Source organism: Anolis sagrei, chromosome 1 (genome assembly GCF_037176765.1).
Source record: "Anolis sagrei isolate rAnoSag1 chromosome 1, rAnoSag1.mat, whole genome shotgun sequence".
NCBI lineage: Eukaryota > Metazoa > Chordata > Lepidosauria > Squamata > Dactyloidae > Anolis > Anolis sagrei.
The window spans coordinates 234,896,168-234,909,822 of record NC_090021.1 but is presented as its reverse complement, the minus strand read 5'-3'; the positions used below and the strand labels follow the sequence as shown (position 1 = coordinate 234,909,822).

Sequence of the window (13,655 nt, the reverse complement as noted above, 5' to 3'; positions counted from 1 at the left end):
CTATTTTGGTTACGACTGGTACATTTATTTATTTTATTTACTCTATTACATTCAATCAAGGTGGCTCTTCTGAGTGTGACACATGCCTGAGGCACTCAAAATGATTTTCAGTTTAGCACAGGAAGTCACAAAAGCTATCTCCCAGATAGATACTATTCTAGAAGACTAAGAAAAACAAGTATCTCCTGTTTTCTCTATCTTGCCTGGAAAGCCAAGGCTACTCAGAAAATAGTATACATACTGATCTCAAGCTGCCGCTGGATTCTCCCTTTGCTCCGTTCCCGGAAGTCCACCTGTGCCTCATTGTATTTCGTCATCACATCGACAAATTTTCGGGAAAGGACTGAATGCTGACCACAAGAAAGGAAAAAAAACTTTCAGGATTGGTTTTTTTGAACTGTCTGTTCTACAGTTCTACTAGCTTTAGATGAAACCCATTTGCCTTTGATCACTTGGAAAGAAGGTTTTAAAAGCTCAAAATCAAGTTTATAAGAAACAAGACACAGTATGTTCAGTGGCATCTTGGGTGGAACCAAATCTCTAACCAAGCTGAAAAGCTAACAACAACAACAACTTATTTATTTATTTCCCCTCCCTCTCCCCACAGGGACTTGGAATGGATCACAATATAAAACTACAGAATACATAATAAAACAAATATATATTTCAAATTAAATATAGAACCAACAGTATGCAATTACAAAAATTAAACAAACCATGATAGACAAAAAGGATATAATACATAAATATACTCATCCCTGCCTCCATCTGCTCCACCTTCCTTAAGTGTCTTTCAGGGCTTAATCGAGGCAAAGAATTCAACCTGAAACCCGTTTTAAGTACTGGAGCTCAAAAGCATGTCAAAGAATTAAGTGCTTTTGAACATGTGCTTAGAGTTTCAGTATTAAGAATCCCTGCTAATTCTCACATATTTGGGATTAAGATGCAAACTTGAAGATATGGCTTCAAAGCGGACAAGAATTGCAGCATCCCTTTTCTTCTTCTCAAGATAAGGCACAAATATATTGAGGCTCCCATAAATATACTTGTGGATTATCCATTTTTTATTGTGTCACTCATTCATTATGGCTAGAAGGAGATAAAGGCACAGTACAATATGCTAGTGCAAAAGCGCTCCGCTTACCTGGGACTTCCGTATCCGCAGATCTGCTGATGATCGGACCTCATCCTGCTCAATGTTGCATTCCATACCTGTGAAAGCAAGGAAAAGAGTTGCACATCAGAGACGGAAGGCTGCTTTGCCTCTCTGTCTTCCTCCATTAAGAGACCTTAGCCCCTTATTTGGAAGATACGGAAGTCACAGCATTCCTAACTGTGTTCATATGTGCTGTTTGTGTCCCCCTCCACATATGTAAATGCATACCTAAAAATTTACTTCACTCAATTTGGAAATAGAAGGTTCCTGTGTTATGTTAACAGTGAATTTTCATTTTTGTGACACTTCTTTTTGGGAAAAAGGGAAAGCAAAGACAGGTTTTGCATTAAACTATCAGCCATACTTAGTTTAAGATATTCTGGGGATCTTTTGGGGAGGTCCTGCTCTCGGCCCCGCCTCTGGCGCAAACACACTTGGCAGGGACGAGGGACTGGGCCTTCTCAGTGGTGGCCCCCCGCCTGTGGAATTCACTCCCCAGTGAAATTAGATTATCGATGTCCCTCCTTTCCCTTAGAAAGAAGTTAAAAACGTGGATTTGGGACCAGGCCTTAGAGTAAGCTTGATGGAGTCTCTAACTACAGAATTCAGCTCAGATAAGGCCACCAGGCTGTTATTGAAACAGAAACCAATTTAAATTAATTAATGTGATCTAATGTTTTAAATGTATGTAATTATTGGATTTTATTATGTACTTTATTATGTGTACATTGGAGGCATCAATTTGTTGCCGGCTGGAAGCCACGCTGAGCCCTCGGGCATCAAATGTTTGCCTTTTATGTTTGGAATCTGACTTGAATTCCTCCAGGGAGATAGAGCGGAATATAAATAAAGTTGGTTCATCATCATCATCATCATTATTATTATTATTATTATTATTATTATTGTGTGCCACCACACACACCGGCATTTAAACTCAACAGTATGACACCTATAGTTCATGTATTTCTTACTGGTTACACCACAAGTGCCACAGAATTGTACCAGCTGTTCAAAATGCAGGCCTGCCCTAATTAAAAGACAAGCTACACAAATATGAACTCCCAAGACAAGTTAACCCAATGGACACTGTCTTACTCTTAAGTTTGTTTCGGACACTGTTAGCCATTTTTTTGATATCTGCCGTGAGCTGTTCCAGATCGTCCTTTGTCTCTGTAAAACACAAACAAGTATATTAGCACTGGATGCCATGTAAACAGCAATAAATTTGCCGCTTTGTGTCTCAAACATCCGTTTTGTGTCTTGATTAAGAGATAAAAGTGGAAGAATAATAATACAGACAGTCTCCAGACTATGGACAAGATAGATTCTATAGCTTTGTTAACTTGAATTTGTATGTAAGTTGGAACATATACATTTTAAGTGTTACTCCAGCCAAAAGAGAGAGACAGAGAGAGAATGAGTGAGTTTTGGATAGCATAGGGAAAAGTGAACACGCCTGTAATTTCTGTTTTGCAGTCTGTGCCCTGTTCAGAAGATGTCACCTCACTTTCTGTCCCTGTGACAATAGGATTTTGAAAATGTTGACTTGTGGTGGAAACAAGGATTGGTTAGGAAACTTCAGTGGAGGTATCTTTTCCCCATGATAACTCTTCCAGGAGTGAATTTCCTTTCCTAAGAGCAGATTTCCTCTAATTTTCTGTTGTCTCACCCTCATTATTAAGTATGAATTGGATGTAAGCTGGATGTCAATAACTTGGGGACTGCCTGTAATAATAATAATTTCCTTTTCCTTACTCTCACTAGTAAGTAAGAAAGACACCACTCTGGTACAAGAAGGAAAGATATGAAAAAAGCCTCAAAAAGCTCTCATTTTGAGGCTGTAAGAGAGCAGAGGCTACTTCTTGGGATCTAACCTCTTCAGGAAACTTACTCCATCCCTTCTTGAACCTCAGAGATACAAAGCTATCACACTCCCTTAACTTTCTGTTTGAGTGGCAATGAGATCCATATGTGTGGCAATGATACATCAAACGCAGCATGGTCCATTTTTATGCATTACCATCATCATTCCTTTGTCTTGGTAAGGCAAAGTCCGATCTAGAACCTCACAGAAAGAAGAGTTGGCAGATTTTCTAACCAAGGTTTGTATCCTACTCACTTTGTTCAGGGATGGGGGCAGACAGGATAATGCTGTACAGCTTTTTTGCCTCTTCTACATTCTCTGAGATTTTGTCGATATTCTGCCGGGTCTCCTCAATCTGCAAAGTTAAGGGAAGGAAGTTAAGAAATCCAATGAAGGGGGAAAAGAAATTATTTCCCTGACACTGATGCCAAGCTTCTTTGCTCATGACCCACTCTATGAAACAGGTATAATATTTCTTGCCTAGACTCCCAAGCATGGGCAGAAAGGGATTTCAACGTTTGCACAAAAACTGTGCAAGAGTGTAGCAACCTGGGGGGGGGGGGAGCTATATTTTTACAGATGCCTCTAAAAACAACAACTTTAATAATCCCACCTCTCATCAAACTTCATGAAAATCCAGCATATCTCTGTTCTTTGGCTCTATATTTTGAATTTAGGGCTACTATTTCAACCACCACCACCCCTTCCTAACATTCCTCACCTCTGCAAAGAATTCATCCATAAAGGCAGTGTTATCAATGGCAATTTCCAAGTCATCATCAGCATCATCTTGATCTTGTTTCTGTAAAGTGACAAGAAAACATCAATTAAAGAAGAACCACATGGGGGGAATCTTCTCGCAAGTTGAGTCAAATGCTATAGGCAATAATAGAGTGGCGTTGCAGAGAGGGGTGGCCATCAGAAACCTCAGACCTTGCACTAAACTGCCAGTCTGCCACATCTGATAGCCTGAGGAGCCCCAATCCATTCCATTACAGAGGGAGAGAGAAAGAGAAAAAGCAAGAGGAAGTGAAGGGGAGGGGGGGTCCGGACACAATTTGGACAGAAGCTCTGATGGTATACTTCCACCTGAGCCCCCTTCTACACTGCCATATAATCCAGATTATCTGCTTTGAACTGGATTATATGAGTCTATCCTGCTATATAATCCAGTTGAAATCAGATAATCTGGATTTTATATGGAAGTGGCAGTGTAGTGGTAGTGTCGTTTTCTTCAGGTCCATTGCCCAAAGGGACAGTCAGACTTAGCATGTTTCCCAAACGAACTTCCCCCTTCCTCCACCATCCTGTGTTCTTCGTATTTTGCATTCCAGATGCCCTTTTGGACTATGCATCATGATTCCACTGTAACTGCCATGGCAGCATCCTATGGAATCCTGGGATTTGTAGTTTGGTCAGAGGCACCAGAGGACCTCTAGCTAAGAACTCAAAATGGCCCTCCCCAGACGGCCAATCCCATAGGATGTCGCCATGGCAGTTAAAGTGGAATCACTGTACTATAACTATGTAGTGTGAATGGGTCCCCCCCAAAAAAGGGGTGGAAGGAGAGAACACAATGTTTGGCAAGGATGAAAGCTGGAGTGAGTACGTATGACAGCCGTTCCATTACTGGAAATGTTAGCACAATGTTAGATCGTCCCTTATCTGAAATTCTGAAATCCAAAATACTCTAAGATTGAAAATTGTCCACAGGCGTGGCTGAGATAGTGATACCTTTGCTTTCTAATGTTTCAGGTCCTCAAAAAACAACCCACATTTTTTTTTTTTACAAAAAGAGCCGCCGGTGGTGCAGTGGGCTAAACCTCTGAGCTGTTGGACTTGTTGACCGAAAGGTCACCAGTTTGAATCCAGGGAGCGGGGTGAGCTCCAGCTGTTAGCCCCAGCTTCTGCCAACCTAGCAGTTCAAAAACATGCAAATGTGAGTAGATCAACAGGTACCAATTGGCAGGAAAGTAACGGTGCTCCATGCAGTCATGCTGGCCACATGACCTTGGAGGTGCCTATGGACATGTTGACTCTTCGGCTTAGAAATGGAGATGAGCACCAACCTCCAGAGTCGGACTCGACTGGACTTAATGTCAGGGGAAAACCTTTACCTTTACTATTGTGGATAAAATTACCTTTGGGCTGTGTGTACAAGGTGTGTATGAAACTTCAATGAATTTCATGTTCAGACTTGGGTACCATCTCCATGATATCTCATTGTGTATGTGCGTGCGTGTATCCATACATATGCAAATTCAACAAAAAATCAATATCTCAAACACTTCTGGCCCCAAGCATTTCAGACAAACTTGTATTCCAGTCTCACAATAAATTGTATCTTCGTCTACTTTCTTAGTAATGTAACCACTAATGTAAGTTGTTCATCAGGAATGACTGGTGGGGGGGGGGGGGGAGTTACAGAGGCATGGCAGTATGTAAGGTGACACTAACCAGAAAGGGAATAGAGTAAGCTATTATAGATAGAAGAGGAACATGATATAACTCCCTGCTAGGCTTAATACCAAGAAAAGAACTGGCAACATTTTGTGAAGCCATAAAATTGCAGATGGGAAAAGAGACAAAAGCCCTTTGTCTCCTTCCCAAGAAGTTACTGTTTTCTCTATTTCCCAGTCTGCTTCATTTTTCCTGCAATACACCTAATGGTATGTGATTTTGCAGCTCTGGAGCACTGACTGGTTTTACTTAGTGTGTCATTTGTAGAGCAATGGCCGTAGAGGAACTCCTCCTGCCTTTGGTGGACAAGTGACAAAGGACAACAAGGCCCCAAGGTCAACAAACCAAGTACTAGAAAGTTGAGTGGTAAATGGCATTGCTTAGTCAGAGCCAAGACCTTCTAAGGACATTTCTTTTCCACTGATGTAGAATGACTCCAGTCTCACAGTTGGTTATTGAAGGAACAAAAGAAGGACAGAGGAGAATAAAAGGGCCATAAGAAAGGTGAGGAATCCTCTAGATCACGTGTCAAACTCAAGGCCTGTTGTGTCATTTTATGTGGCTTTCCAGATGTTGGGACTACAACCCTGGTATTCCTAATCATTAGACATGATTAGAGCTGATGGGAGTTGTGATACAGTAACATCTGGAGGACAACAGTTTGTTCTGTTCAGTCAGGACAGTGGGGTTTGGATTAAGATACAAGGCTTTTGGGTACAATGTCAAATTTTAAAACATCCTTTATTTTTTCTCCAATATCAGAACCACAAGTGTTTTTGGATTCCAATTTCCATCATCCCCAGTCCACATGCTGAATTATCAAAAGTTATGAGAGTTGTTGTTCAAAAACATCTAGGGACCCAAACTGGGCAAAGACTAAATAGCACTGATCACTATGTAAAAAAAAAAGATAGTTGGTCCTTTGTATCCACAAATTCTCTGACCCTTTGAAGGAAAGCCTAAGGCTGATGTAGGTAAAGGTAAAGGTTTTCCCCTGACATTAAGTTCAGTTGTGTCTGACTCTGGGGGTTGGTGCTCATCTCCACTTCTAAGCTGAAGAGCCGGCATTGCCCGTAGATACCTCGAAGGTCATGTGGCAGGCATGACTGCATGGAGCACCGTTACCTTCTGGCCAGAGCGGTACCTATTCATCTACTCACATTTGCATGTTTTTGAACTGCTAGGTTGACAGAAGCTGGGCCTAACAGCAGGAGCTTACCTTACTCCCTGGATTTGAACCGCCGGCCTTTCAGTCAGCAAGTTCAGCAGCTCAGCAGTTTAACCCGCTGCGCCACCAGGAAGGCCTAGAATGATTTAATTTCAGTCTTATTCGGGAATAACAATTCATTTATCAAAAACACCTCATTTCCCAATCGTATTGTCCACATTGCTAGACAGAAAGTTCTACCCTTTTTGAGCATTGGCTGCACTGGTTAGGACAGAGAAAAATGGCAGTCCCACAATATTTGGATGAATACAAGTTATTTCCCATCAAGTCTCCTGCAATATAAAAACAAATAATGCAAATGTATTGGGCATGAAGGATGCTCTTGGTCTTGGCCACTCTTGGCATGAGGTGAACACAGGGAGTACTGGGAAGATACCTTCTTCCACTACTGAGTTACCTTTTCCTCCTTGCGGAAAAATGGCAGCGGGAGCTCACACTGCTCCCTGGATTTGAACCTGCGACCATTTGGTTAGCCAGTTCAGCAGCTCAGCGCTTTAACCCACTGCGCCACCAGTTGATGTGGCCCTTGCTAAACGTGAGTTTGCTATCCCTGCTCTAGACATCCTATAAGCCCCAGCCAGAATAGGCAATGAATGGAATTTCAGACCAACATTTTGATAGCAACACTTTCCCAACTCCTGGACTACAAAAAGGAAAGAGAAAAGATGAACCAATAGATTTCTCCATTGTGAGTACACAGGTCACCACAAAGGCAGCCCTAGCTGACACAACCCTTCCTTGAAGATGTCAGAAAGATATGCATCTTCTTATTATGACATTACACTGGGATTTATTTATTTTTCAATTTCAGGAAGGCGGAAAAGACAACATGCCCTTTTCTGAGAGCGAGGTGAACGTTTCCTTTGTCACAACTTTTTGGCTGCTTCCCAAAATCATGGGGTGAGACTGAAAATAAATCATTCAAGGAAACAGAAGGTGAAGAAGCTGATACTGTTAAAAAAAAGAATCAGCATTGCACTGTAGAACTCAGAGTCAAAAGTACATCAAGACAAAACTGTTGTGGAACTTGGCAATCAGAAAGGACTCTACAGCATTGAAGAATCTGACAACTGATTACTGGTTTCTAACTGGTTGACCAGTTCTGTTATTAGCACTAGCAGCAGTCTATGGTCTGTTTGGAGCATGTGATACTATGCAAGCCAACTCTTCCAGGAATATCTGGTAGACCTGAAATCGATTAGACGTCACAAAAGGAACAAGGAGAGTGTTTATTTAGAATTGGAAGGAAATGCACAATAAAGCCTCAGAATGATTTATTAAAGAAGCTGTAGGACATCCTTCCTCTTAAGCAACAGGACACACGGGTCAGTTCTTATGCTAAAAATGTACCATGCTTGGTTTTTAAGGCCCTTTATATCTAGTTACTGAGGAGTCCCCGTGGCGCAATGGATCAAACCTTGTGCCGGCAGAACTAAAGACCGACAGGTCAAAGGTTCGAACCTGGGGAAGGCGCGGATGAGCTCACTCTGTCAGCTCCAACTCCCCATGCGGGGACATGAGAGAAGCCTCTTACAAGAATGTAAAACGTCAAAACATCTGGGCACCCCCTGGGCAATGTTCTTGCAGATGGCCAATTCTCTCACACCAGAAGTAACTTGCAGTTTCTCAAGTTGCTCCTGACACAGAAAAAAAAAATCCCTGGCCACTGCACTGCGACAGTTGGGCTGGTGAAAACTGGATTCCATCTAAAAGATACAGGTTGATATCAAAGGAGCACATCATGGTTCTTAGACAAAACCCATCATACTGTGAGTAATCAGATTCCATAACAATTGTGCTATGGAGATCAAAACAGAGTTAGCTTATTCATCTTTCAGTCCTGACTAGAAATCAGAGTTGGAGTAGCAAGGAAGAGGATCTCAGAACTAACCAAGAAATCCACATCTGCTTTAAAAGATTACCCAGAAGATACATCAGTCTAATTTGGGGCAATGCCTGCCCTTGTACTGCTGCCCCAAGACACAGTGTTCCATAGTTCAGAAGGGTTCCTTTGAACAGAGGACGATTTCAGGGACTCGGGAGGCTGCAGCAAGGAGGAGGCGAGAAAGATGAGCAGGCCAAGCTACTTTCTGCTATCTTCAATTGGATATGACTAATAGACAAAGAACATGTGCAAAGGCTATTAAGCGGAGTATTCCAAGTAGTAAGTAGTGGAAACAATATTAATGTGAGAGATGAAAAATTCTTCCTATCTCCTAAAAAACACAAAAAATCAATAGTTATCAATGACTACCCTCATTTGCATAGTTTTCCAATCAGTGGAAAATAGGCTGCACGTGGCCATGTTTTCTAACCAACCCTTCCACGGAGCCCAGAGCAATCTTTTTGCAATATTGCTCTTTGGAGGGGTTTTTCTGCATATCACTTTCCCAACAAACAATGCAGCTTCCTAAATACATTTGCAAAAGAGAGAGAGAGATGCATTCTTAATATATGATGATGGTGCAGATAGTTTCTTGCCTCTAATCGGAAAGTGTGTTACGCAGGAAGCAGCTTGAGCTCAGAGGTGTACAGAAGGTCCAAGCCCTGCAGAAAGGGACTGCTGTGAGTTAAGGATGAGAGGAAGCATTTCCCAGCTGTAATTTCATTTGATGCAAGCAATTTCTATTTGGAATCTGACACTGGATGGGAGCCAGTGACCTAGAATTAAAAGATTTCATCTTCTGTCTCGCCCCCCTCCCTGCATCACCCACTGCACCTGCTAGAACAAGATTTAAAGTAATAGTGTGCCTGGAGTTGCCAGCAAATAGCACTTCCTTGCTAAAGAGGAAAGGTCTTGATCAGGCAAATCATCAATAAGATTTCAGGGATGTTAGAAGTGCTTTGGTTTGAGTATAAGATTTTCCATGGGGTTTTTGATCTCCAGCCAGAAACACCATTATTACCACAGAATGATCACTGGTTGGGTGGCCAGAGGGAAAATTGTAGAGGGCTCCTATAGATGAGGGATTGGTCACAGATGTTGCTTGCTGGTTGTGTGACAAGCAGCTCCTGCTGAATTTCCCTCTTCTACACAGCCATTAGATGTAGAAACGATTCCCCACAGCTTCTACTGTCAACCATTATCAGTGCTGCAGTATTTAACAGAAAATAGAAATGGGGATAGGGAAAAGGTAAAGCAGCAATGACCTAAACTATTAGGGTTGCCCTTGCTATTAGGTAAATTACAGAGGCATATGATCTAGGGCAGTGGTTCTAATGCCGGTGACCCCCAACCATAAAATTATTTTTCTTACTACTTCATAACTGTAACTTTGCTACTGTTATTAATCATAAAGTAAATATCTGATATGCAGGATGTATTTTCATTCACTAGACCAAATTTGGCACAAATACCCCATTGAGTTGGGGGGGGGGGGATTGATTTTGTCTTTTGGAGTTGTAGTTGCTGAAATTTATAGTTCACCTACAATCATTCAGAACTCCATCAATGTTGGAATTTAACCAAACTTGGCACACAGAACTCCCATGATAAACAGAAAATACTGGAAGGGTTTGGTGGGTATTGACCTTGAGTTTTGGAGCTGTAGTTCACCTACATACAGAGAGCACTATGGACTCAAAACAATGATATATATGGACCAAACTTGACACGAATACTCAATATACCCAAATGTGAGCACTCGTGGAGTTTGGGAAAAAAAGAGCTTGACATTTGGGAGTTGCAGTTGCTGGGATTTACAGTTCATCTACAATCAAAGAACACTCTGAACTCCACCAACGATAGAATCTGGCCAAATTTCCCACACAGAACACCCATCCCAACAGAAAATACTGTGTTTTCTGATGGTTTTTGTGACCCCTCTGACACCCCCTTGCAACACCCCCAGGGGATTCACAAAAGGGCAGGACTTCATTGGCTAGTTGTTGTTGTAGCATGTTTCAACACACAGAAAAGGAGTGAGGTAGTTGTGGGATCTTCAGACTCATGAGACCAAATAACATGCCCAGCTTTGGGTCCTATGTATATGCACATGAGTATGAACGAGGAGGGGGGAATGACATCTATCACTCTATCTCCATCAGCAAAACATCTTGGTCTCACTCTGCTGAAGTGCAAATAAGGAAAGATAAGCACGCATTCCCTTTCTATAGCTTCTCTGATAAAGAAAAAGAAAAAAAGAGAAAGTGCAAGAGCCCAGAGACAAAAAGGAAAAAAAACATTTCAAGTTCCAAGCGTTAGAAAAGCTCCTTGCAGATGGAGTTTGTTGGCTTGGTAGTCAATGCTCCTGTTTCAGGAAAGCATTCTGGAGTTGATCAAAATGGAGGTCAGAGGTTATGTCAGTTGAAAGGTCACTGAGCCATCTGCATTCATAAGGAGAACAGCTAATCTCACATCTAGTCCTACACACACAGAGAGCAAGGAGTATTAAGGGATTGCTAGGACCAAGAGGGAGGGGGTTAGCCTACTCTCACACAAGGAGACAGGCACCATGCGCATATACACGTCCTACTGCTACAGACATTCCCTACTCAAGCCTTTATTACAATAACTCAATTGCTCCCTCAACAATACAAAATGGTGGAGACTTTTTCTGTTCCCTCCAGCTCTTTCATCCCAACATGTGGCTACAGAGGAACACTTGGTATCTGCTGGGGTTTGGTTCCAAGATCCCCTGTGGACAACAAAATCCATAGACCGGCTGTACTATGCTAAGCTTCCTGAGCAGAAAGATTTTCTGAATTCCTCGACATTTTCTCCTGCCATGCCTCCCTCCTTCTCACCCCAATTCACCTTCTCATAAATTAGATGCTAGCATGCTCTTTTTCTGTTCTAGATGTTGGCATTTTGTCTTGCCAAAGTACGGAGGGGAAGAGATGACTGCCTTCACTGGAGCAAACGATTCCTTCCTCCGCCTGATGAAAACTAGGACAGATGGCATGGCTAGTATCCTTGTTTAATTGCATTACACCCTCACAGTATGTTCTGCAAAAAGTCCTCTGTCCTTTCGTCCACTGCAATATGTTCTGAGGGGGCGTGGAAAGATGCAAACTGGGGGGCGCACTTTGAAAGAGGGGCAGCAAGAAGGGTAACTCTTAGGATGGGTGTCTATTGGGATTTTCAAAGGGGTAGCTGTCTTAAGTCTATTGCAGCAAAACCCATGAACAGCCACAAGGAATCTTTCAAGACAAACATATGATTCTGCTCTTTTATCTCACCCTGAGTTTTAAAATCATTTTATGTACATGCGGCCCACTCACTGTCATTATGTTTGGTTTACTGCTTTTTTTTTTAGATGTTCTGTGTTTTACTGCGATGTTGTTTATTTTATTGTAACTTGTATCTTTTTATTGTAATTTGTTGTTTGGGCTTGGCCTCATATAAGCTGCCCCGAGTCCCCGTTGAGGAGATGGTGGCAGGGTATAAATAAAATTATTATTATTATTATTATTATTATTATTATTATTAGTCTGAACTATGACGAACTATAATCCATTTCATCATGTGTGTGACATGCTATCCAGATTTTCAGGTATAAATACTGTATAATTGGTCTTTCATATCCACTGATTCCATTACCCCTGGTTTGAAAATATTTTTTTAAAAAATACAAAATGGAAACCTTAATGTTGTCATTTTATGCACCATAATTTACTATTTCATTGTATATAATGGTACTCAAGCCTCCACGGATTTGAGTGTCCATGTGGAGTCCTGGAATCAAACCCCAGCAGATACCAAGAGGCCATTGTACCTGCTGTTGGAGGTACAGGATTATTGACTGTGAACTCAGGGATAACTTAAAGGCAGAAAGCACTGACATTGACAAACAACGGGATGAATTTGAGTATTCAATGCCCCTCTTAAAAGTAAAGAGTTTCATAAGGGGAACAAAGGATTTTACAGTCCTGCGAAAATATCCAACAAATATAAACATGAACTAGACACAAGAATTCAGAGCACACTGCGTACACATATTTTCATAATGTCACCATTTCCATCTGCTGATTATTTACATCTTATTGTCAAATATGTATCTTAAGTCAAATTAGATTTGTTTAAATTTATACTGTTTACAGTTATACAGTCAAATTAGATTTGTTTACATTTATAATGTTTACAGTTATACAGTATTTGCAAAAACAACTGCACTACAGGCTGAGATCTACTAACAAATTCTCAGAACAAACATCTTTACTTTCTAGTGATGGGGGGCAGTTACTATTGTGCGAGGGTTGAATAAAAAGTAATGCCTCCACCTTCATAACTCCTCAACAGATGGCAGTACTAGTATGCGGCAGGTACTGACTTGTTCAGGAGACTCTTCTCTACAGTTCCATTTTGGAGGGAAGCCTTACCATTGAACGGTTGTGTTGTTAAAGTGCCAAGTATGGAACCCTGTGCATACGGTCAGGGGATGTGACTGCATGTAAGCAACATGCAGTCATTGAATTCTTGACAGGAGAAGGTGTCACCTCAACATCTTTAAACTTACTCACCCAACGACACACGGTACTCACATTAACACAATTACCATAAACAGCTTGCATTCTCTGATGAATCTCCTTTGGGGTGACACCTTCTGCTGTCAAGAATTCAATGACTGCATGTTGCTTAAGTCGCATCAACCGACCGTCAGCGCAGGGTTCCATACTTCGCACTTTAACAACACAACCATTCAATGCTAAGGCTTCCCACCAAAATGGAGCTGCAGAGGAGAGTCTACTGAATAAGCCAGTACCTGCCGCATGCCAGTACTGCCATCTGTTGAGGCGTTACGAAGGTGAAGGCATTACTTTTCATTCATCCCTCGTATATTTGAAAAAAAAATGGCTGCATTGAGACTTGTTTAGTGTTACATTAGCCATAATGCTGAAGTCAGAGCCCTAGGTTGTTCCCTTATCACACAATTGAAGCCCTACTCAGGATTACTAGGCTTTCGGCTTCCATAGCTGAAATCACTGGAATTGCTCTTTTTATCTGA

The 13,655-nt window shown here is 41.6% G+C and overlaps 1 protein-coding gene across 4 annotated transcripts in view; it reads right to left on the bottom strand.

Annotated features, from left to right (window-relative positions):
• The window catches only part of STX3 (syntaxin 3), a 51,471-nt gene that overhangs the window by 14,599 nt on the left and 23,217 nt on the right, over positions 1 to 13,655 (bottom strand). For all 4 annotated transcript variants that reach the window (XM_060771475.2, XM_060771483.2, XM_060771492.2 and 1 more), the window contains exons 2-6: positions 3,742 to 3,822; positions 3,276 to 3,375; positions 2,252 to 2,326; positions 1,145 to 1,212; positions 242 to 350 (exon numbers count right to left, since the gene is read on the bottom strand). In XM_060771475.2, the coding sequence (XP_060627458.2) occupies positions 242 to 350; positions 1,145 to 1,212; positions 2,252 to 2,326; positions 3,276 to 3,375; positions 3,742 to 3,822 (433 nt within the window). The remainder of the gene's footprint in view (positions 1 to 241; positions 351 to 1,144; positions 1,213 to 2,251; positions 2,327 to 3,275; positions 3,376 to 3,741; positions 3,823 to 13,655) is intronic.